Source organism: Leptodactylus fuscus, chromosome 5 (assembly GCF_031893055.1).
Source record: "Leptodactylus fuscus isolate aLepFus1 chromosome 5, aLepFus1.hap2, whole genome shotgun sequence".
Classification (NCBI taxonomy): Eukaryota; Metazoa; Chordata; class Amphibia; order Anura; family Leptodactylidae; genus Leptodactylus; species Leptodactylus fuscus.
This window is the reverse complement of record NC_134269.1, coordinates 16,887,406-16,913,681: the sequence shown is the minus strand read 5'-3', so window position 1 is coordinate 16,913,681 and position 26,276 is coordinate 16,887,406. Positions and strand designations below refer to the sequence as shown.

Here is a 26,276-nt window from a genome sequence, read left to right as displayed (position 1 = left end):
AGTGTCACTAATAAAAACTCTATGAAAATCACAGGAGTGACCAGACATTTTCGGGAAGCGCATGATGGAGATATTTCTACCCTTAGATTTAAGGCTATTGAACATATTGCAAAACCAACAAGAAGAGGTAATTGGGAACACCTAGTTAGAATCAGAGAAGCCTTTTGGGTCCTAAAATTGGATACACGGATACCCAAAGGAATGAACTATAAAAATGAACTTTCTTATATATACAAACATTGAGAAGGGAAAAGAAGGGAAGGAGAAGGAGAAGGGAAGAGAAGGAAAGAGAAAAGGGAAAGGAGAAAGGAAGAAAAAAAAATAAAAAAAATAAATATATATATATATATATATATATATATATATATATATATATATATATATATATATTTATAATTGTTTAAGCCTATCTCCATGTGTTTTTCTGCCTAGTAAGTATATATTTTGGAACCATGCACATTGTTCAGAGATCGCGGAGATTTGATCTATAATTGTACTACGACACAGCTACAATAAGGGATACAGGTAAAACAACACTGGAAATATGGTATCCTGGAAGTATTTCCAGGGACAGTATATTATACAGTAAATAGATTATCCCTATATAAAAATAAAAATAAATATAGATTTCTTTCCAAGCCGTGTGTTATATCATACTGGGTTAAGTTTGCTAAATCATATATGTCAGCGATTGTGTTTTATTTTCTACATATCTATGAGAGCGGCTATTCTAATCCTGATTGGTTCATATTATCTTGTGACCGGGATCTCTTTACACGCATGTGCAATGAATAGAAAGTGGCCATCTTTGTTAAGGGCAAAATCCGACTCTATGCAGTGCCCTAGGTCTTTCACTCCATGGAAGGTTTATTTCTTGTCTACATTTTTCTGGTATGTTTATATTGTTCATTTTTTGACTATGTTATCTTTGTGTTTATTGTTTGTAGTGTATTTTCTCCCTTTTTTATTTATGCAGTAGGATTATTGTTTTGTTTTCTTGTTTTTGTTTTCTTGTTGTTGTTATATTTTAATTATTATATGAGGAGTTGACCCTTGTGCAACAGGTGCACAAGTAATTAGTATGGATATTTAAACTTGCTATTTCTCTGGTAGCGTCAGACTATGATTAAGGGGCTACAATAACGCCCCGAAACGCGTCAGTCAGACGTCATTTCGTCTCTGCCATCATGCATACTTGTATTTGATTTTATGGAGCGGCTCATGCTCCGGAAAACTTTTTCATAATAAAAGTTACGTTTTATACAAAGGAATAGATGCTGGATTTTTTCAATTCATGGACGCTTCAACTATAGATCCAGCTTTAGTTACTGTGATAAATCTGACACATTTCCAAGCAGCCTAAGTTTATACCGTCTAATGATTAGCAAATCTGGGACTGTATGTAAATAAAAATGATGAAAATTGTCAATTACGACCATTGTATATAAACTATAGAAAAGGTAACAAATGAACCTTATCATATGCACACAATTGTAACGGTCATTCTCCTCCATTATAGGGGTGCGACCTACTTCTCCTGTTAAAGGGGCTAAATATTAGTTATTAACCCCTTCCCGCCGATGGCACTTTTTGACTTCCTGACCAAGCTCGATTTTTCAAAACTGACGTGTCACTTTAGGTGGCAATAACTTTGGAACGCTTTAACTTACCAAAGTGATTTTAAGATTGTTTTTTCATAACACATTGTACTTCATGTTAGTGGTAAATTTTGGTTGATATGTTTTGTGTTTAATTATGAAAAAATTGGAAATTTGGTGGAAATTTTGAAAAATATGCATTTTATAAAGTTTGAAATGATGTACATTACATACAGATAGTCAGACCGCCAGAATTATATCATAAATCTCATGTCCCAGATCTCTGCTTTATGTCGGCATCAAACTTTAGGAGCCCTTTTAATTTTTACAGACATTATAAGATTTACAAGTGAAACAACAATATTCAAAATTTTCAAGAAATTTCCAAAACCCATTTTTTAAAGGGACTAATCCAGTTATGAAGGGGTTTTGAAAGACCCTTGTATTAAACCCCCCCCATAAATCACCCCATTTTCAAAACTGCACCCCTTAAATAAGCCAAAACAACATATACCTAGTAATTTAACCCTATAAGTGCTTAACAGGAATTAATACAAAATGGAGGTGAAATTTTCAAATTTGAATTTATTTTACTAATATTTTCGTTTAGCCCTAGAATTTGCACATTCACAAGGGGTTAAAGGAGAAAACGCGTCCCACAATTTGTTAGGCAAGTTCTCCCGACTACCATAGTACCCCACTTGTGGGTGTAAACTAATATATGGACGCACAGCGAGACGCAGGAGGGAAGGCGCACCAAGGAGCTTTTAGAGGGCAGATCTGGCTGCGATCAGTTTCAGGAACCATGTCGCATTTACAAAGCCCTTGAGGTGTCAAAACAGTGGAAACCTCTAGAAAGTGACCCCATTTTGAAAACCGCACCCCTCAAAGAATTTATCAAGTGGTGTAGTGAGCATTAGTAACCCCGAAGTGAATGTGTAAGCTGTGCGGAGTAAATTGGGTACACCAAATCCCATTCTATTTTCCCACTAGCTCTTATGACACGGACGGGGAAGAGGGGCATTCTGGGGGATCAGCGCTGGTGTCTTCTCTCTCATAAGCTCTAAATATGGGGGGTCCCCTGACAACGCTCGCACCGCTTACACATTTCCTTCTAGTCGCAGCCACTTATGTCCTAATGATTTGGCGACTTTTGGGGTTTTTGTCTTCACATTGTACAAGGTAGATTTTTATTGTTATTTTCTGGCAATGTGGCCATATGAGGGCTTGGTGTTTGCGGTATTAGATTTGCTTTTCAATGTCACCATTTTGGGGCCTGTAACTTATTGACTACATTTTATTAACTCTTTCTGGATGGGGTGTAAAAGGAAACATCAATTCTGGCATTGCTTTTTAGCATTTTTTTTTTTCCAGTGCACCGTAGAGGATAAGTAACATGTTACCTTTATTCTGCGGGTCGGTACGGTTACGGCGATGCCTCATTTATATTATTTTTTAATGCTTTGCTATTTGTGCAGAATAGAATTCAATTCAGGGAAAAAAATCAATTATTTTTGCATCGCCATCTTCTGAAAGGCATAATGTTTTTATTTTTCCCTAGACAGAGCTGGTTGAGGGCTTATTTTTTGCGGGAAGACCTCTTCTTTTTATTGGTACCATTTTGGTTTTCATCTGACCATTTGATTTCTTTTTATTGAACATTTTGTAAGGGAAAGGTGGTGAATAATCATTATTTTGTGCAGTTTTCTACGTTTTTTTTTTTACGACATTCGCCGTTCGGGTTAAATAATGTTTTAATTTCATTGTTCAGGTTATTACGGACGCGGTGATACCAAATATGTAATGTTTTTTTCTATTTTTCTTTATTTTACATAATAAAACATTTTATATGGGAAAATGGGATTTTTGGGGCTTTATTTATTTCTATTTTATTTTAAACTTATTTAAACTTTTTTATTTTTACTTTTGTCCAACTTTTTTTTTCTGTCTCCATGGGGGATTGAAGCAGTGATCGGCTGATCACCGCTTCAATACATATACACTGCAATACACGTGTTACACATATATCAGGGGTTAACACCCGCGATCGGACCCGGTTCCGACCGCAGGTGTTACGGGGCCTTGTCAGCTGTGTATTACGGCTGACACCCGCTGTGCATGGTGCGCACACAGTTTCTGTGTGCGCACCATGCATCCGCAGTAATAGTACGGCGGTTTGCGGGAAGCCCTTCCCAGCAGCGCCGTACTATTACGGCGAATGTCGGGAAGGGGTTAATATCAATGTTCTAACCTTAAAATAGGCCATTATTTTTAGATTGGGAGGTCCACATTGCTCGTGCAAGTGCTGATTCAGCTTCAATTTTTAACCCCTTCCCACTCTACTCTGTATTATTACATCTTGCTGAGCATATAGTTACAACGGTCTCATGCGGTATCTGGGCCTATGGTATAATTTCTGAGTTTCAGGAAGGACTGAAACTAGCTTTTAAGTCAGAAAATATTCTGGCAGTTTAACCCCTCAGATGCTGTGATCAATAGCTATCACAATATCTGGGTGGTTAGGTGGCAAGATTGTCCTCCATTCAGCTCCTCGGATGCCCCACAGTGAGATCAAGGGATCCGAGTGGTGTCCATGTTAGCGTTACGGTTCTGTGTATATATTTAAAAATAATATTTTTAAAGGACAGACCCGCTAGTCTGCAAGGCACTGCAGCAAGGTCCACAGGCTCAGATGGGTGGCTGTAAGGTCTGAAGAGTGTGCTACCAGTTAAACTGGACTGGCAGTCACGTGGTGCGGTACACAATGTGAATAAGTTGCAACAACACCCTGCCAGTTAACCTCACTGGACAGGTGCACATTACATGCTCCTGCAATAGCTAGGAGCTACTAAGTGAGTAGACAGTTAAATTGTCTGATTCCCACTGGCAGAGCTAAGTGAAACCTGGCCCTAACCTCCTGTCTTAAGGTACTTAGTCAATGTGTGTCAATGGTGTCGGCTCACACCATATAAAGGCTAGTCCCCGCCCAACAGGGCGGTGGCCATGATGTCACCGATCATGGTCAGTATGGGCAAAATGGGACTTAGCCTCTGAGCAGCTCCAAAATGTCTGAGCATGCTCAGTGGGCCGAAAGCTGGACTTAGACTCCAGACACTTCACTGCACGATGCCAAGGGTGAGGGTTGGATAGGCCCGCAGGTGGCACTATGCGCTGGACGGGAAGCCTGCAAGACCCCATCCTATCAGTTAGCAATTAATGGACAATCAATGGCTTTCAGGATGACTGTCCCGATGGAAAGCAGAGAGCCTATGTGCAAATACTGTAATACAGAAGTGTCGTAGTACATTGTACTGGGGATCAATAGATCCCAAGTTCCAATCCCCTTGAAGGACATGAAAAAAATAGAAAAAAAATAAATACAAAAGTTTAAAAGAAAGAACAAAAAATAATTTGTAAAAATAAAACCTTTATAAATACAACAATTCATATTGTAAACATATAAAGTAAATGAATATATTAGGTATCCCCGTCTGCATATAAATCCGCAATATCCAAAAGTAACATTATTGATCTCGTATGGCGAACACTTTAAAAACAAATTTATTTTGCTGAATTGGTCTCATGACCAATTCAGAGATCAATTAAGTGTGGATATAGCTGTATGGCAAACCTTTGGGGCATTTGTTAGTCTCCTGGCTAACCACTATATACTGTGGTAAGAAGGACAGAAAAAAAAAAGGGCTATGTATACAATATAATAGGCTATGCAGGTCATTGTTGTAGTGAGGTAGTTACTGGTTGGTCAAAGCACACACACATGGCTATATCTTCTATTATAATAGATAACATTTGCCAAAAAGGATCACCTACCAAAAGGTCAAAAGGCATTCCAACTTTAACATATTTTGGGATTTTGGTCAACAGAACTTTGTACGGTGACCTCACAATGTAAATATCTTCCAATTTATTTTCCACCATTTCCCTGCCTGAAAGAAAGACAAGACTGTGATGAGTACAAGTGCAAATGTGGGAATATTTATCTCTATAATAATGAATGATGTGCAGTATGACACTTCACCTGGGTATATACTGTGTATATACTGTATATAAAATGTATCAGGTATCACCATGCAATGTAAAAAATATGCAACTGTATTCTCCAGGATGTAATTAGGAGAACAGTGCCTCTGTACGCAGCCCTCTAGAGGGCAGCCTTCTTAACATCATGCATGACTCAGTTAATAAGCCTACTATCATGATGCAGATTTAATTGCCAAATTAGTATTTCTATTCCAAAAGGAACAGATTCCCAGTTATGGACAGCGCTGTTTCGGTCTTTTGGACCTTCTCAGCATAGTGCAGGGATACTGATTTGGCAGAGTGAGAGACTATAGACCAGGGTCAGGGGATAATCATACACATTAGGGAGAGTGTGTGCCTACATAGGTGTACGGAAACTTACAAGTCATTCCTGCTCTGCTAGGGATTCTGGGTAAAAAAATATGCAAATCTATTCTCCAATGGATAGCAAGCAGTGATCATTTATCCACCATTTGCTCCCTTAACTAAGTTACAATATCTGCCAATATTGCCTCTATGGTATATTTACCCCTCTATGCCCCCTCAGCAGTGACTATGAAAACAATTACTTTTAAAATAAATAAATGTTTATCATAACCAGCCTGATTAAAAATGATAAAACAATAGTAGACTAGCATTACCATGATGGAAAAGCCCTGATGCTGCTCCAGTACCTGATGCTATTACAGTATGCGACCATCACTCAGGTGTTGGATCGTACCTGACTCTTCCCAGTACTCCTGGTGGCAGTGGATACCAGGTTATAGGGGTTTTTGAAGATTAACACAGAAAAATCTTTTGACATGACCAACCAAAATTGCTATAAAAAATGGTATTCTGGGGCTTTCTTCTCAAAGAAGTTTATTAATGTGGCCTGGATAAGGGGGGCAATCTTTTTCAAAGAAGTGGTCTTTTGAATAGGTTTGTTAATTGATGACCAACTTGCAGGGGTCCAACACCCAGGCCCCAGTCAATCAGCTGATAGAAGAAGGTGCAGCAGTCACATGAGTGCTGCAGTCTCTTGAGTACTTTACCAGGCACAGCACCGTACATTTGGACAGAGGCTGTTTTTGGTATTGCAGCTTAGCTATTGCCACATCACACAGTTGATCCATGGGGGTTCATTCCAGGGATTGGACCCCCCACAGATATTCTATAGACAGCCTATCCTATAGAGAGATCATAATTTAAAAGTTCTATAAAAACCCTTTAATAATTTAAGATAAGTGTTAGTTTATCTAGCTACTAACATTAAGCCCTGTCTTAGTAATAGATGCTGTCTATTAGACAGCTGCCCTCTACTAGTGCAATAGTCATAAAGTTTAAAGAAAACAGAGACACTTTGAAAAAGTTATGGAAAAATGCTCATTACTAGGAAGGCATTTCTAATGGTCTTTGCCCATGAGTAAGCCCTTGACTGCATGGAATCTTTCAGCAGTAGAAGGAGTCCTGTCACTCCCTGCCAAAAAAGAAGTTACGTAGTTCATTTGCCAATTAAATCTAGTAAGCTCTACCATGAGATATATACTAGCCAATGGTCATGCATAACTATTGCAATGAGTGATGTTGTTGAAGGTTGTACCCAGGGGTGAACCATGGCTTTCTGGATGTCAGAAAGCCCCCCCTCGTAGGAGGGGGTGGAGAGGAGGGGGCGGGGCTGAGCGGAGGGGGCGGGACAGGGCGGGGGCGGGGCTGAGCGGAGGGGGCGGGACAGGGCGGGGTCGAGGTCGAGCAGAGGGGCGGGGCCGAACGGAGCGATCGTCTTTAGTAAGCAGGGAGAGGACCTGCTCTCTGCCTGAGTGTGAGGGGCAGCCGCTGGAGCAGCGCTGCTCCAGCGGCCTCCCCAATCCACCGATCAGTGACGGTAACCCTAAGCCAGTCCAGGACAGCTTGTCCTGGACTGGCTTAGGTCAGCAAAAATGCCTCCCTCCTCGTGGCCCTGGCATAGTGGTCGCTTCAGGTCACCTCATGGGAGGTGCGGCACTGGTTGTACCCACAATGATCTTAAATTGATGACCTACTCTTGGGATAGGTCATTAATATGCAAAGGCTAAAAACATCCCTATTAAGAAAATCTATGATCATCCCGCCACAAAGTACTCACCAGAATCAGTAGTGATAGTAGCTGACATATATAAGCTATGCTGTAACATTTCATCCTCATTGCTAAAGCTCTTCACAAGATCTTCTCTCCTCAGCACAACACGTCCTAGTCCGTCCTCAATCTAATGGACAGAAAATAGTTATCGAGAAACCAAACAATACTAAATGGTGATAAAAATTAGAAAGGTAAACCAAACAAGAAACACACACAGAAGAGGCTTCTATATCCTCAAAGTTCAAACTAGGGATGAGTGAAGCAGTTCATAAAGAACTGAGCTTGTTAAGTGTTTTCCAAAAACTTTGTATTTAGAACCCGAGATTTTTTGGGTTTGCCACTCATAGAATATTATGATACGACGGTGTCTTTTCAGACCACAGAATATGTTAATTCAAGGCCCGGGGGAGGCGACTGCAGATGCCTAATCACAGGCCTTATCAGTGGCCTGTGACTGTTGACGTCAACCAGAAAGCTGGAAGACACTAAGAAAGAACTAATGCCAGATCAGAGACCTGGAGAGTGGGTGGGGGGTTTATTATTTATCTGCACATCTCCTGGACCTCTGATTATTTTATACTGGGGTCTGAAGAGACTTCAGCAGGGGTGTAGCCATAGAGGGAGCAGTGGTAGCAGTTATTAAGGGGCCCCAAAGGTCTCTCTATAACATAAAATATATCACTATTCTAAATGGAACAAGGTAAGGACTCAATTGCAAATTTTGCATTGTACCCAAGAGCTCCAGATTACACCTCTGGACCCAGCAGTAAAATAACAGCACATCCAGTTTGGGGCAAACAATTTTGGCCTGAACTGAAAATTGGGGCAAACTTTTTAAATACTTATGATGTGAATCTATCCTCCCCCTTTCACTATTCAGAACTACAGCCATTTTCAACTTGGCTCACAACAAAAGCCTTTGGAAGCAATGGAAATGAGTTGAAGTGATTAGATGTATAATTAACATATCAAAATCCATGTTATACGTGGCTGCATCTCTATATCACCTTCACAAGATGCTTTGATAATAAGGCAGGCATGTTCTTGATGATATTCAGAATTGTTTTATTTTTTCTTACCAGGATACGTCTCAGGGTATCTTGTAGATTGGTCCTGACATCATCTTTCTTGACCCCAAATGTTCCAAATGCCATGCCATTTACAGGCTTCCCAAAGTGGTAACTGATAATAAAAGAAAATCAGAGAAACCCTATTTATGAACAGTACTAATGTGGGGTGCACAGACCTCTGCTGTCGATATATCCCTGATGGTTACAATACACAAGCCCCTCACATATTACTGACCATCATTAAGCTGGCTATAGACATGAGATGGCAACTCTAGCATATAGAATAACTAGCTGGTACCTGCGACTTCGTCTGCAGTGATTGTAGAAGTGGGTATATACAGGCGCGGGTAAGGTTTTCGTACTGTGTATAAGGTATGGGATATAAAATGTAACTGTATCTTGTTGTTGCTGTAATTCTGAGAGCACATGAGACTTTTGTGTTGAATGTAATTTGTATTTCAGCCGCTATACGGTGTTGGTATAAACTGTACATAGTGACTTTGGGACAGAGGTATTTCAGGTTAATATACTTCGATATACGACATTGTATGAGTTGTTATTTTGCGCCAGTACATGTAAGTTTTGGGCACAGGATACTCTGGAGCAGCCACATAAAGTCTGGCCCTGTGCATGACAGTTTAGTAACTCCATGCACCTCTTATTAATAGCAATTAACCCCATCATGTCCCTCACATTAACCCCAGTGTAAGAGTTACTGATAGAGATGAGCGAGTACTGTTGGGATCAGCCGATCCGAACAGCACGCTCGCATAGAAATGAATGGACGTAGCCGGCACACGGGGGGTTAAGCGCGCAGGCTACGTCCAAGCGGAAGTACCAGGTGCATCCATTCATTTCTATGGAGCGTGCTGTTCAGATCGGCTGATCCCAACAGTACTCGCTCATCTCTAGTTACTGATATGTGAGAGACTTGGAGGTAATAATTAAGTATCTTCATTACTGAGGTTTTTTATTAGTCCCTCCATATGTCTCACATATTAGTAACCTTTATATGGGGCACACAGGGGTTAATATGAGGGACATGATGGGGGTTATTCCTATTAATGTGAGGTACATGGAGTTACTAACACTAAACTAATAACCCCACATGCCTGACATTAATGAGAATAGGAAGTAAAGGAAGGGAGCTGTGTGTTTCTTACTTTCAGTTTGCTGGCAGCTTCCTCTCCTCCTCGGGAAGGTTTGCAGGCTGCAGATGGCAGGAGCTATCACTATAGCAGGCAGAGACTTGAGCGATTAAGCTCCACCCCCTGGGTTTCCTGCACCCCTCTCAAAGGGGAGTGTCCTTATGCCTCAGCTCTAGCAGAGACTTCATTTAACTCTTGCAGGTCCTGTGCTGCTGGTGTGCCAGTGAAATATGGCAGGAGTGCCACTCTTGGCACGTGTGCCAGGGGTTGCTGACCTCTGCTGTAGGGGGTAATATGAATTTTGTGGCTTGCTATGGTCCAAAGTGTGTGAGATTGCAGAGATAGTGATGTGAGTTTGGGTTTTGTGGGGGTCCTGGGAAAAACGTATGTGCACTATTGTGACGAAAAGTAGCCTATTGCGCAATCGGGTGTATTAACTATGTTTGTGGAAAATTTCAGCCAAATCGGTGGAGCAGTTTTTGCGTGATTGACCGCCAAAGATCCGAACATCCAAAGGGTCCTGGGAAAAACGTATGTGCGCTATTGTGACGAAAAGTAGCCTATTGCACAATCGAGTGTAGGGACTATGTTTGTGGAAAAATTCAGCCAAATCGGTGGAGCGGTTTTTGCGTGATTGACCACCAAACATCCGAACATCCAAAGGGTCCTGGGAAAAACGTATGTGCGCTATTGTGACGAAAAGTAGCCTATTGCGCAATCGAGTGTAGGGACTATGTTTGTGGAAAATTTCAGCCAAATCGGGGTCCAAAGTGTGTGAGATTGCAGAGATAGTGATGTGAGTTTGGGGTTTGTGGGGGTCCTGGGAAAAACGTATGTGCGCTATTGTGACAAAAAGTAGCCTATTGCGCAATGGGGTGTATTAACTATGTTTGTGGAAAATTTCAGCCAAATCGGTCAAGCGGGTTTTGCGTGATTGACTAACAAACATCCGAACACACAAACCCACAAACATCCAAACTCACAAACTTTCACATTTATAATATTAATAGGATATATTTAATGGGGTTATCCCATCTCAAGGATCCTATCTATACTGGTAGCTTATGTAAATTGAAGAATTTTTCTAAATATATTGCTTTAGAAATTCTGCTTTGCTTGCTATGTGAATTTATTCCTCCCATTGTTTACACAGCATTGCTACAACCATGGACCTATAGGATAAGTGATTCACTCAGTGCTTTTGCCTTTTTCAAATTATTGCAGTGTGCTGCTAAAGTCTGGTCTGTTATCTATCTATGTAAACAGACAGATAACACTGAGTCTGTTCTGTACAAGAATCTGCAGATTATCTGACCTGTAGAAGTGTTCTGTTCAGCAGGAGGAGGTGGGGGTGGGGGATAAATACAGTGAGAAGCAGACCTAGTTATTTCCAATCTAGTAGCCATTGCACAGTTCTGTTCAGTCCATGTGCACCTTATTACAGTATGTATTACTGCAAAATATTCCAAGTGGAGGAAATCTACTACTGTATTAAGTGTATTAAGGTATTTTTAGGGTCAGACTTTCATTATGATATATATATATATATATATATATATATATATATATACACACACATATAAACTGTATGGTTCAAAGGTATCGAGACACCTGAATAAATAAAAAATGGTGACTGGGAATTCCATCTTGTGTCAGATTCATATGTCACATGCACCAAGCACCCCTTTCAAGATGGCGGCCTTCAAAATTCACGCCATCATGGGTCCTTAACCAACAGCGTTTTCTTAGGGGTCCAAACCTGGTGACCTCAGTCCTAGTCCAGGGTTCTTCAGATTAAAATTTAAAGAAAACTGACAAATAGAGTAACAGACAAAGCAGAAAGCCTACGTTTTGGGCCCTAAGTACAAGTAACATAAGGATCTCGTTGAAGGCTCCCTTTAGGATTATGGACGGTCAGCATCGCTTGTCTTACAGTTCACCATTGGATGTAGCGCACACGTGGGGTGGGAGGACATAGTTTTGGGAACAGCTCAGGGACTACGGTCTGCCACTCATATTAGTTTTTTCTTCTCACACTGATCTGGTTCTTACTTTGCTTTAATATCCACTGAAAATTCAGAATCATCGACATGAAAATATTTCTTCTCCGGGATCAGCTGAACCTCAAATGTAGGGAGGACTGTATGAGGAAAAGTATAAATGGTTAGAAATTCTTCTATAACTGAATATAACCTGATGTCACCAGCATGTCCCATAGTAATATTCTCTTACCATATTCCTTCACTTCAAAGTGTGCGCTGTAATTTTGTTCTGGAGAGTCTTCATACTTTGCTGATATGGTCCATACACCAGGACTGCAGGGGCAGATAGATATGGCATTATATTATATGAGCGCTATATGGGACCATGTAACTGAGCACTTTATGGACACACTTATTTAGGTACTATATGTCATGTACTAATATGTGTGCTGTACGAATATCACTATTTATATGGGAAGTTATGGCACTATCAATATAGTCAATGTATAATTAATGTCTATCAAATTACCCAGATAAGATAATTACTGTCAATGTGACATGTAATGGTTACCTCACTGGGTCTGTCAGGTTGTGGGATGAAGAGATAATACCGGAGTCTTCTTCAGTCCGGACTTTCTCTCTCTTAACAATGACATTTTCTGGGTTCTGTAAAGAGAAAAATTGAAGATGAAACAACCAAAGTAATGGGGTAAAGTGATATCGTCTGGGAATATCTGACTCATAAACTACATAATAAGATGTGTGCAATAATATAAATTGTTGTATGTCAGTCTAGGGTAATGGTATAGGACCAGACTTGAGGTCATCTCAATGAATTCTGAACTGTCTGCACACAGGGGTCTGTTAGAGAAGTTGTCACTAGAGATGAGCGAACAGTGTTCTATCGAACTCATGTTCGATCGGATATTAGGCTGTTCGGCATTTTCGAATCGAATCGAACACCGCGTGGTAAAGTGCGCCATTACTCGATTCCCCTCCCACCTTCCCTGGTGCCTTTTTTGCTCCAATAACAGCGCAGGGTAGGTGGGACAGGAACTACGACACCGGTGACGTTGAGAAAAGTAGGCAAAACCCATTGGCTGCCGAAAACATGTGACCTCTAATTTAAAAGAACAGCGCCGCCCAGCTTCGCGTCATTCTGAGCTTGCAATTCACCGAGGACGGAGGTTTCCGTCCAGCTAGCTAGGGCTTAGATTCTGGGTAGGCAGGGACAGGCTAGGATAGGAAGGAGAAGACAACCACAACAGCTCTTGTAAGAGCTAAATTCCAGGGAGAAGCTTGTCAGTGTAACGTGGCACTGACGGGCTCAATCGCCGCAACCCAGCTTTCCCAGGCTCCTGAATGGAATACACTGTCAGTGTATTCCCGTATACCCGATATATACCCCCGATACCCGTTCCAACGGTGTGCCCCCCCACCTTCACCCCAGAAATACCCTGCAAGTCCCCTAGCAATAGAATTGGGGCTATATACACCCACTATTTTTGCTACTGCCATATAGTGCCATTGTCTCACTGGGAATTCAAAGAATATATTGGGCTTACATATAACTTCAATTCCAGGGAGAAGCTTGTCAGTGTAACGTGGCACTGACGGGCTCAATCGCCGCAACCCAGCTTTCCCAGGATCCTGAATGGAACACACTGACAGTGTATTCCCGTATACCCCATATATACACCCCAAATCACCGTTCCAACGGTGTGCCCCCCCACCTTCACCTCAGAAATACCCTGCAAGTCCCCTAGCAATAGAATTGGGGCTATATACACCCACAATTTTTGCTACTGGTATATAGTGCCATTGTCTGACTGGGAATTCAAAGAATATATTGGGGTTACGTGCACCCACAATTTTTACTACTGGTATACAGTGCCATTGTCTGACTGGGAATTCAAAGAATATATTGGGGTTACGTGCACCCACAATTTTTACTACTGGTATACAGTGCCATTGTCTGACTGGGAATTCAAAGAATATATTGGGGTTACGTGCACCCACAATTTTTACTACTGGTATATAGTGCCATTGTCTGACTGGGAATTCAAAGAATATATTGGGGTTACGTGCACCCACAATTTTTACTACTGGTATACAGTGCCAGTTTCTGACTGGGAATTCAAAGAATATATTGGGGTTACAAATACCCTCATTTCTTGCTACTGCCATATAGTGCCAGTTTCTGACTGGTAATTCAAAGAATATATTGGGGTTACGTGCACCCACAATTTTTACTACTGGTATATAGTGCCATTGTCTGACTGGGAATTCAAAGAATATATTGGGGTTACGTGCACCCACAATTTTTGCTACTGGTATATAGTGCCAATTTCTAACTGGGAATTCAAAATGCGCAAGGCTCCCGGAAAGGGACGTGGACGAGGCCGTGGGCGAGGTCGGGGGAATGGTTCTGGGGAGCAAGGTAGCAGTGAAGCCACAGGGCGTCCCGTGCCTACTCCTGTGGGGCAGCAAGCATTGCGCCACTCCACAGTGCCAGGGTTGCTTGCCACATTAACTAAACTGCACGGTACAAACCTTAGTAGGCCCGAGAACCAGGAACAGGTCTTGCAATGGCTGTCAGAGAACGCTTACAGCACATTGTCCAGCAGCCAGTCAGACTCTGCCTCCTCTCCTCCTATTACCCAACAGTCTTGTCCTCCTTCCTCCCAAAATTCCCAAGCTTCACAGAACAATAACCCCAACTGTCCCTGCTCCCCAGAGCTGTTCTCCGCTCCTTTCATTGTCCCTCAACCTGCCTCTCCACGTCACGATTCCACAAACCTAACAGAGGAGCATCTGTGTCCAGATGCTCAAACATTAGAGTCTCCTCCATCTCCGTTCGATTTGGTGGTGGATGACCAGCAACCCACCCTCATCGACGATGATGTGACGCAGTTGCCGTCAGGGCATCCAGTTGACCGGCGCATTGTGCGGGAGGAGGAGATGAGACAGGAGTTGGAAGAGGAAGTGGTGGATGATGAGGACACTGACCCGACCTGGACAGGGAGGATGTCAAGCGGGGAAAGTAGTGTGGATGTTGAGGCAAGTGCAGCACCAAAAAGGGTAGCTAGAGGCAGAGGCAGAGGTCAGCAGCTTAGGCGAAGCCAGGCCACACCCGGAATCTCCCAAGATGTTCCAGTTCGTACCCAGCCCCGAAAAACTCCCACCTCGAGGGCACGTTTCTCGAAGGTGTGGAGTTTTTTCAAGGAATGCGCCGAGGACAGATATAGTGTTGTCTGCACAATTTGCCTCTCGAAATTGATTAGGGGCTCTGAGAAGAGCAACCTGTCCACCACTTCAATGCGCCGTCATTTGGAATCCAAGCACTGGAATCAGTGGCAGGCAGCAACGGCAGGACAAAGGCCGCCTGCCGTTCACGCCACTGCCACTGCCTCTGCCACTGCCTCTGCCTCTGCCACTGCCACTGCTGACTGTGCTGGCGATGCACTCCAGAGGACGAGCCAGGACACCACTTCATCTGCCTCCGCCACTTTGTTGACTTCTCCCTCATCCTCCCCTGTTCCTGTCTTATCTCCTTCTCCTGCACCATCAAAGGCACCATCAGGCGCTTCTTTACAACAACCCACCATCTCTCAGACATTGGAGCGGCGGCAGAAATACACTGCTAACCACCCACACGCGCAAGCCTTGAACGCCAACATCGCTAAACTGCTGGCCCAGGAGATGTTGGCGTTCCGGCTTGTTGAAACTCCCGCCTTCCTGGACCTGATGGCAACTGCGGCACCTCGCTATGCCGTCCCTAGCCGTCACTACTTCTCCCGGTGTGCCGTCCCCGCCTTGCACCAGCACGTGTCACTCAACATCAGGCGGGCCCTTAGTTCCGCGCTTTGCACAAAGGTCCACTTGACCACCGACGCGTGGACAAGTGCATGCGGACAGGGACGCTACATTTCACTGACGGCACACTGGGTGAATGTAGTTGAGGCTGGGACTGCTTCCCAAACTGGCCCGGTGTACCTCGTCTCCCCGCCTAACATTCCTGGCAGGGACACGAGAAGAACACCCCCCTCCTCCTCCTCCTCCTCTACCGCCTCCTCCTCCGCCACCGCCTCCTCCTCCGCTGTTAGATTGACCCCAGCTACGAGTTGGAAACGTTGCAGCACTGGCGTTGGTAGACGTCAGCAGGCTGTGCTGAAGCTGATCAGCTTGGGGGACAGACAGCACACTGCCTCCGAGGTGAGGGATGCCCTCCTCGATGAGACGGCAATATGGTTTGAGCCGCTGCACCTGGGCCCAGGCATGGTCGTTTGTGATAACGGCCGGAACCTGGTAGCAGCTCTGGAGCTTGCCGGACTCCAACATGTTCCATGCCTGGCCCACGTCTTCAACCTAGTGGTGCAACGTTTCCTAAAGAGCTACCCCAATGTTCCAGAGCTACTGGTGAAAGTGCGGCGCATGTGCGCCCACTTTCGCAAGTCGACAGTAGCCGCTGCTAGCTTAAAATCTCTCCAGCAACGCCTGCATGTGCCACAACTCCGGCTTTTGTGCGACGTCCCCACACGCTGGAACTCAACGTTTCAGATGTTGAATAGAGTGGTTGAGCAGCAGAGACCTTTGATGGAATACCAGCTACAAAACCCTAGGGTGCCACAAAGTCAGCTGCCTCAGTTTCACATCCATGAGTGGCCATGGATGAGAGACCTTTGTGACATCCTACGGGTGTTTGAGGAGTCCACAAGGAGGGTGAGCTCTGAGGATGCGATGGTGAGCCTTACAATCCCGCTCTTGTGTGTTCTGAGAGAATCCCTGATTGACATCAGGGATAACTCAGATCACACAGAGGAGTTAGGGATAGCATCCGATCCGTCACAGCTGGAGAGTAGGTCCACACATCTGTCCGCTTCACTACGTTTAATGGAGGAGGAGGAGGAGGAGGAGGAGGAAGAAGAGTTGTCCGATGATGTGATGGTGATACAGGAGGCTTCCGGGCAACTTCGAATCGTCCCATTGTTGCAGCGCGGATGGGTAGACATGGAGGATGAGGAGGAAATGGAGATTGAACTTTCCGGTGGGGCCAGAGGAGTCATGCCAACTAACACTGTGGCAGACATGGCTGAGATCATGTTGGGGTGCTTTACAACCGACAAGCGTATTGTCAAAATCATGGAGGACAACCAGTACTGGATCTTTGCTATCCTTGACCCCCGGTATAAAAACAACATCTCGTCTTTTATTCCGGTAGAGGGGAGGGCCAATCGCATCAATGCTTGCCACAGGCAATTGGTGCAGAATATGATGGAGATGTTTCCAGCATGTGACGTTGGCGGCAGGGAGGGCAGTTCCTCCAGTAGGCAACCAAGTTCTCACCGGTCCACACAAACGAGGGGCACACTGTCTAAGGTCTGGGACACCTTGATGGCACCCCCTCGCCAAAGTGCCGCCACGGAGGGTCCTAGTGTCACCAGGCGTGAGAAGTATAGGCGCATGTTGCGGGAATACCTTTCCGACCACAGCCCTGTCCTCTCCGACCCCTCTGCGCCCTACACGTATTGGGTGTCGAAGTTGGACCTGTGGCTTGAACTTGCCCTATATGCCTTGGAGGTGCTGTCCTGTCCTGCCGCCAGCGTCCTATCTGAGAGGGTGTTCAGTGCAGCCGGTGGCATCATCACTGACAAGCGCACCCGTCTGTCAGCTGAGAGTGCCGACCGGCTCACTTTGATAAAAATGAACCACCACTGGATAGAGCCTTCATTTTTGGGCCCACCTGTGTAAAGCACCCCAACATGAAACTCCATGTCTGTACTCAACCTCTCCAATTCCTCCGCATCCTCATACTCATCCACCATAAGCGTTGCACAATTCTGCTAATACTAGGCTCCCTCCACCCTGATTTCCCCCAACTCTGCTGGTTAGAGGCTCCCTCCACCCTGCTTTCCCACAACTCTGCTGGTTAGAGGCTCCCTCCACCCTGATTTCCACCAACTCTGCTGGTTAGAGGCTCCCTCCACCATGAATTGGTCCAAACTGGGCTGTTTAGCGGCTCCCTCCACCATGAATTGGTCCAAACTGGGGTTTTTAGAGGCTCCCTCCACCATGAATTGGTCCAAACTGGGCTGTTTAGAGGCTCCCTCCACCATGAATTGGTCCAAACTGGGGTTTTTAGAGGCTCCCTCCACCATGAATTGGTCCAAACTGGGGTTTTTTAGAGGCTCCCTCCACCATGAATTTGCCCAAACTGGGCTGTTTAGAGGCTCCCTCCACCATGAATTTGCCCAAACTGGGCTGTTTAGAGGCTCCCTCCACCATGAATTGGTCCAAACTGGGGTTTTTAGAGGCTCCCTCCACTATGAATTGGTCCAAACTGGGGTTTTTTAGAGGCTCCCTCCACCATGAATTTGCCCAAACTGGGCTGTTTAGAGGCTCCCTCCACCATGAATTGGTCCAAACTGGGGTTTTTAGAGGCTCCCTCCACCATGAATTGGTCCAAACTGGGGTTTTTAGAGGCTCCCTCCACCATGAATTGGTCCAAACTGGGGTTTTTAGAGGCTCCCTCCACCATGAATTGGTCCAAACTGGGCTGTTTAGAGGCTCCCTCCACCATGAATTGGTCCAAACTGGGGTTTTTAGAGGCTCCCTCCACCATGAATTGGTCCAAACTGGGCTGTTTAGAGGCTCCCTCCACCATGAATTGGTCCAAACTGGGGTTTTTAGAGGCTCCCTCCACCATGAATTGGTCCAAACTGGGGTTTTTAGAGGCTCCCTCCACCATGAATTTGCCCAAACTGGGCTGTTTAGAGGCTCCCTCCACCATGAATTTGCCCAAACTGGGCTGTTTAGAGGCTCCCTCCACCATGAATTGGTCCAAACTGGGGTTTTTAGAGGCTCCCTCCACCATGAATTGGTCCAAACTGGGGGTTTTTAGAGGCTCCCTCCACCATGAATTTGCCCAAACTGGGCTGTTTAGAGGCTCCCTCCACCATGAATTTGCCCAAACTGGGCTGTTTAGAGGCTCCCTCCACCATGAATTGGTCCAAACTGGGGTTTTTAGAGGCTCCCTCCACCATGAATTGGTCCAAACTGGGGTTTTTTAGAGGCTCCCTCCACCATGAATTTGCCCAAACTGGGCTGTTTAGAGGCTCCCTCCACCATGAATTGGTCCAAACTGGGGTTTTTAGAGGCTCCCTCCACCATGAATTGGTCCAAACTGGGGGTTTGTAGAGGCTCCCTCCACCATGAATTTGCCCAAACTGGGCTGTTTAGAGGCTCCCTCCACCATGAATTGGTCCAAACTGGGGTTTTTAGAGGCTCCCTCCACCATGAATTGGTCCAAACTGGGCTGTTTAGAGGCTCCCTCCACCATGAATTGGTCCAAACTGGGTTTTTTAGAGGCTCCCTCCACCATGAATTGGTCCAAACTGGGGTTTTTAGAGGCTCCCTCCACCATGAATTTGCCCAAACTTGGCTGTTTAGAGGCTCCCTCCACCATGAATTTGCCCAAACTCTGCTGGTTAGAGGCTCAATCCACCCTGATTTTCAAAACAAATGTTGGTGCCAACCTCAACTTACTACAAGGGCCAAATTCACTGCTGGTGACAAGCTCTCCTCACTGCAAGTGCCAAATACACATGTTTCAAGGTGTTTTCCTACTGTCAGAGAGGTGGTATTGAGTGTGTAAAGTGTGTAGTTGTTAGGCTGTGATGTTGGGGTAATAGAGGGTCTTTGGTGTGTTAGATGCCCCCAGACATGCTTCCCCTGCTGTCCCAGTGTCATTCCAGAGGTGTTGGCATCATTTCCTGGGTTGTCTTAGTGGACTTGGTGACCCTCCAGACACGGATTTGGGTTTCCCCCTTAACGAGTATCTGTTCCCCATAGACTATAATGGGGTTCGAAACCCGTTCGAACACACGAACATTGAGCGGCTGTTCGAATCGAATTTCGAACCTCGAACATTTTAGTGTTCGCTCATCTCTAGTTGTCACTAGTAATGGTCACTACTTGTAGCTACGAGACCTGTTGTACTGAAATACTTCAAACCCCAGAGTATAATAAGTGGGGGCCCAGGGGAGGTGAGTAAACATTACAGCTATAATCACTTTGTCTCGCGTCTCCTGGGCACCCTCACGGTGTCCATCTATCCTTTGGTTTGCTCTTTCACTTCCAACTGATGTCAAGTGCCCCAGGGTCACCGGTGAGGCCTGTGGTTGGTACACCAATGTCATAATGCTGGGTCAAAGCGTCATGACATCAGAACACCCCATAGGCTTTAGCTGTGAATCCAGGGTGCATACATGAGGCTATAAATCTTGTGAGGTTCGATTATCTCTATTCACATTCTGTTATTGTTATTTTTTGGTATTTTGACTCTTCACTAGGGTTGAGCCAATCTTAACTTTTCAGGATCGATTTTAAAATCCGATTTCCGATCATTTTTCATTCGAACCCGATCTCGATCCCAATTCTGATCCCAATGCAAGTCAATGGGATTTTTTTATTAATCGTAGATCGGATTTTAAAAGCAATCCTATTCACTATACAGCATGGAGTCTAACAATTCAACACTTTAATTGTTAGAATCCACGCTGTGTAGTGAATCACTAAGTAGCCAGAGAATTTTTTTTTAATCCTCTGGCTACTTAGTCCCCCCTGGTGTCCACTTACCTGCAGAGATGGCTGCTCCGGTGTCCTTCTTCGCCTCGCTGCCGCTCCACGCTGCTCTTGTTGCCTTGCTGTCCCCGCCTCCCAGATTAGGAGAGTGTGGGCGGGTACTGGGAGGGGAGATGTCATGCCCTGTACCCGCCCATACTCTCCTAAGCCACAAGCCCCGCCTTCCTAGCTCTTTAAACACTAACCTGGGAGGCGGCGGCAGTGAGGCGAAGAAAAGCAGCATGGAGCGGCAGCAAGGCGAAGGAGAACACTGGGCACCAGAGCAGCCATCTCTGCAGGTAAGTAGCTACTATAGATGTTAGTTTAGTCTTCCATTAGAATGAATGGAGGCAGCCGGCGCGCAGGGGGTTAAGGCTGTGTGCCGGCTGCTTCCATTCATTCCTATGGAACCGCAGCGGAGCCTTCACACTGAGTATACACTCCACTCAGAATGAGCGGAGCATATACTCAGTGTGAAGGCTAAGCAAAGCATTGTGGGAAATAGTACTGATCTCGATCCCACCTAAAAAGATCGTGTTCAGAATTCCGATCGCAATCGTGAAATTTTCTCAATCACCGATCGGAATCCGATCTTTTCCGAACACGATCGCTCAACCCTACTCTTCACAGATCAGACTACTATCATGAAGTTTTCATCTTCCTTGAAGATAATAACAGTTGATTCTGATTTGGAGGAAGTCATTGTTGCTGTGGCACTGAAGTGTTGCTGCACTACTATTGCCTCTGATAAAATCCCCCCAAAATTTCATTACGTGACCCATCAGAAAGGTAAGTTTTGTAAATTGGGGTGAAAGTCATCGTGAAGATGAGTCATTGACCCCACTGTGGTTTCTTGACGTGACCTATACACTGACTCATAAGGTTTTCCTAGGAATGAACAAAGGAACTAACTTCCAGTCCACACTTGTGCTCACGAGTGAAAGAAACATGAATTATCTCACCAGAAGTTCAGTGATCATGGTCGTTTTCACAGAAGACATCTTGTGGTTCATAAAGAACATATGGTAATGGACTGTGCAAAGGAGACAGAGAAGATAATATGGCAAACTGTTCAAAATTAATAAAACCACAGAAAAATATCAGTATTTGAGGACATTGCTTTGCATCAGTGGGTTTATTACCGGTAGACCCCGGGGTGTAGATCGCCTTGTTAGGTTGAATGAAGACATATCCACTCTGATAGCTCAGTGGGACAACTTTTTCCAAATTACACACAGGAGACTTCACCGTCACGTAGACATATTGCTTGGATTTTGGGTTCTTAGATAAATTTTTAGATGGAATCTGCCAAGAAAATGAGTAAATGCTCCACAAAAGATTGCAACAAACATTGCTAAATACTGCAAATGTATCTTTGCCCGGTATGTTGGGCCAAGATGTTACCTTGACTGTAGCTGTGCTCAGGAATTGGTTGCCGTTATTTAGGGACACCTTCTCTTTTGCCAGACTCAGACCTCTGTTGGTAAAGTCTTGAATCTCAACTTCAGCCTCAGAAGCCTTGTTGTGTCCGTCTATGACGATGGTTTCTTCACTATCCAAATGTAGCACGCTGGGTGTAATAAGAGCGCACCTAACACAGAAGATAGCACAGATGTATCAGACAAACCATTCAGAATAAACAATAGGGCCAAACGAAGGTCTATGGTGGCCTCTTACTAAAAGTTGTGGGAAGAGACTGTCAGACGTTCTCTTCTTTTAATGAGAGTAAATGTAACCTGGTACAACTTTGATACAGTAAAGCAGTTTGGAGAAGTCTATAAGGTTAAAGGGGCTCTATCATTGACAAAATGTGTTTTGAACTAATCATATGCCTGAATAGCCTTTGAATAGGCTATTCAGGTGCTGTCCTCAGTTTTTATTAAGAATTGGTAAAACCGATATGCTAATGATGCTCACTGAGTACCCTTGGCATTCTCCAGGGCCAGCAATCACCCCTCTGCGTCATACCTCTTTCATGCCCCTCCATGGCCTATGCTCCATTATGCCCTCCTCCTCCTCCTCCTCCTCACTTGCTGTAACTGCCTCCATCCTCCGTAGTCTCTCTCCTGAGCTTCAAATCCCGTGCAGGCGCAGTAATGCTCTGTTCTGAGCGCTACTTTCTTCTATATATATATATATATATATATATATATATATATATATATATATATAAAGATAAGACATAAATATATATATATATATATATATATATATATATATATCTTAGTATGCAGAGCCAGCTCCAGATTTGTGTGGTTTTTACTGTGCATAATTTACAACTTGCAAAGGTTGGACACCATGGTTGAGACTGACAACCAATTATGGATCTGCTCCCTCACTTATATAATGCCCCATGTTATGCCCCCCCGGCGGCCGGCCGGCGTCACAGGTGCTTCCATTCATTTCTATGGGTGCGTGCTGTTCAGATCGGCTGATCCGAACAGTGTTCGCTCATCTCTAATCCTGATTACTAATACAAGGATATAGATGACAATACTTCTTTATTATTGAGATTTTCTAAGGATACACAGAGAGTTTGTTGACATCGTCATTACATATATTCCCCTGTGTATTATGTACGGCTATGAATGGGCCATTGTTAGTTAATGAGCCGGAGCTAAAGATAAATAAGAGTAACAATATATACATTATATACAGAGGTAATAAGAACATCGTTGTCCTAATAATACAATGGTTTCTTTCAGCGACCATGAGGTGTATGGGGATGCTTGAAGTTCAGAGAAGATATATGGCGGAAGGCAGAGTGTCTGACAGTAAAGGATATCACTGGGCCTGTTCTTCGAGAAGTTTCTGTGCCAAAGCCACTATATCCTCCGGCATTTCCTATAGTGTCATATCTCTACAAAGATAAAGTTATGTATAACCAAGTTTTTATGAGAAACACACTTTTTAAGAATTTTTGATGATTTTCGACGAATATTTGTGAGATTTGGACCTCCAGTTTGTTTCAGGCTGAACTTATTTGGCACTAACCTGAAGTGATGTTATTATACACTGGGGTCACCTCAGTTATACTCACCTCTCCTGGACATCCTCACCGCCATTGCAGTCCCTCAATGTCCTCTTTAGGCATTTTCTTACCTCTGGTTGATGTCACGTGCCTCGAGGATAACGCTTAGGTCTGTGATGTCATGTGGTGCGTGACCCAATGTCAGTGGTGTAAATCCTAGGGTAGCAGTGGTAGCGGCTGCCACAGGGCCCAGGAGCTTAGGGGGCCTGTCGGGCTGTGATATCACAGCTTGTCTATGCCCCTCCCTGTAAGAACATGTCTAGAGTCGACTCCAACCTATTGATGCCTTTAGACATGACAATGCTGTAAAGCAGATCACTAATGCTGTTAACAGAGCAGAAGACAAGCTCAGGCAAGATGGCCGCCCCCATAATAATGCACAGAAAATGGAATAAGAAGTTTTTAATCAGAAAATAGAAACAGAGTTGAAAAAAAAATGATGTCAACTACCGGAGAAAGTGATCCCAAATTATCAAATGTATAAGTAGAGAAATGACAACAGAGCACAGGAGAGACCTGGTGGAGCGTGAGCAGGGTCAAAGGCAAGTGCCGAAAGTAATAAAGGAAATGAGTGGACTACAGGAACCAGAAGGAATTAAGGCCATTTAATATAGAAATAATAAAATCCTAACATTTTGGATAAATATATTAGAGGCCAATATAGAGATTTCTCTCCTGATGTGTCTATACCTAGGACTGCAACCATAGTAAGGGAGAGTCTCTAAGTCTAAAGGAAAGATGTTTCCCGCACCAATATAGAGCAGTGAGACTATGGAGCCCTCGGCCAGAGTTGTCATCATGAACTTACTAAAAAAAAAACTCCAAAAGTGGAAAACTTCAAAACTTCAATATTTTTATGTATATTTTTTATGTATATTTTTTTACTATATAAGATTTTAGGTGGTATATAGATGGTTGAGGCTTAGCCATTCAGAGACTCGCCTACACACTGTAGGACAGGTGGACGTCACTTTGAGCACAACTGGACGCAACAACTACCGTATTTTTCGGACTATAAGACGCACTTTTTTTCCCCCAAATTTGGGGGTAAAAGAAGGGTGCGTCTTATAGGCCGAATGTGGCGCCTGGCACCCGCTCTAATAGAGAGGCGGAAGCCGGCAAGTGATAGACGCCATTACAGGTGCCGGGGCCTGAGACATCGCTGCCCTGCCCTGCATGAAGCCAGCAGTGGGAGGAGTGATGCTATTCCGCTCCTCCGTCCCCCTGCCGCTGGCTTCATGCAGGGCAGGGCAGCGATGTCTCAGGCCCCGGCGTCTATCCCTCCCCGGCATCCGCCTCTCTAGTACAGCGGGTGCCGGGTCAGTATCAGCGGCCCCTTCTCCCCCGGGGCCGGTCCCCACCGGCCCCGTACCTGTAAAGATGCAGGCCGGCTCCTGCGCGGCGATATCGCAGGAGCCGACCTGTCCGGGTGACAGCCGGGAGCCTAATGAGGCTCCCCGGCCTGTCACTGCTGTATTAGTATTGCGGCTGGTCTCTATGACCAGCCGTAATACTAATAGACAGAATGTCCCATAGACGGCAATACAGTTGTATTGCCGTCTATGGGACTTGCGATCAAAATATAATAAAAATATGAAATAAATAAAAGTTCTAAATCACCTCCTGTCCCTAGAATATATATATAAAAGTAGAAAATAATATCATAAACCACCGGTTTTTTTTTTTTCAATAAAAGGTGATCTAAGCAATAGATATTCCCCAAAATGGTATAACTAAAAAGTACTTCTGGCCCCGCAAAAAAAAAACACTCTATGCATCCCCGTACAGCTGCAGGGTCACCTGTCAATGTGGCCTTGCAGCTGTTGCAAAACTACAACTCCCATATATTAAATATTTTACCAGTTTTTGCTTCAAATTTTTTTTCCCTATTTTCCTCCTCTAAAACCTAGGTGCGTCTTATAGTCCGAAAAATACGGTACTTACAGGGAGATATATCAAGGTTATCGGATGGCTCAGAAAAGTTGCACCATTATTCGAGAAAAGGAAGAATCTCTAAAGATGTGATCAGTCCACGAAGGCTTACAGATATATTACAAACAGTAAATCCTTATGTGACTTATTTTGTTACTTATATGTAAAGGACACTTAAAGTAATTGTACTCATGGTTGTCCATAGCCGGCAGGCAGTATGGCGAGCAGGGTGAGACACAGAACTCTGCTCCCCATGGTGTATACAGGATACAATAATTTCTGCTGGGTTGTGAGTGATACATCATGTATTAGATAAACATAAGATGCCCTCCAGCCATTGACAGGGAGGAGCTGGAGAGATTTGCAAACTGTATTGTGTCAAGAAGAAGCAGACGCTAAGACAAAACACACAGAGGATTAAGGAAGCCTAGGTTCAGCTAAGGAAAGCATCAACAACAATAGTGCACAGTAATGAAGAAGAAGTAATTACATTGAGACATCTGTTCTGGGCACCAAACTACACCCCCTTATACTACTGACACCCTCTAAATTGACAGAGGGATCCCCACAAGCTTCAGGAGCAACGGCATCCTCTGCATTCCCTATAGCCTATAAGAAAGCGACCCTTTCCCCCCAACTAGTAGAAAAGACACTATTTCCTTATAGATAGCCATAGAAAGTAGCCAGAATTATGCTATTATAAAGTCTGGTTGCAAAGGATCCCACAAGATTCAGGAAGATCACCTGACAGCAA

At 44.2% G+C, this 26,276-nt stretch overlaps 1 protein-coding gene across 1 annotated transcript in view; it reads right to left on the bottom strand.

The window, feature by feature from the left end:
* Positions 1 to 25,777, bottom strand: part of LOC142204435 (A.superbus venom factor 1-like) — a 47,462-nt gene extending 21,685 nt beyond the window's left edge. The window contains 10 exon segments of the mRNA XM_075275747.1: positions 5,430 to 5,541; positions 7,740 to 7,864; positions 8,817 to 8,919; positions 12,008 to 12,095; positions 12,188 to 12,270; positions 12,509 to 12,603; positions 21,522 to 21,592; positions 21,702 to 21,864; positions 21,964 to 22,150; positions 25,695 to 25,777. Coding sequence (XP_075131848.1) covers positions 5,430 to 5,541; positions 7,740 to 7,864; positions 8,817 to 8,919; positions 12,008 to 12,095; positions 12,188 to 12,270; positions 12,509 to 12,603; positions 21,522 to 21,592; positions 21,702 to 21,864; positions 21,964 to 22,150; positions 25,695 to 25,777 — 1,110 coding nt within the window.
* Between the last annotated feature and the right edge of the window lie 499 nt (positions 25,778 to 26,276).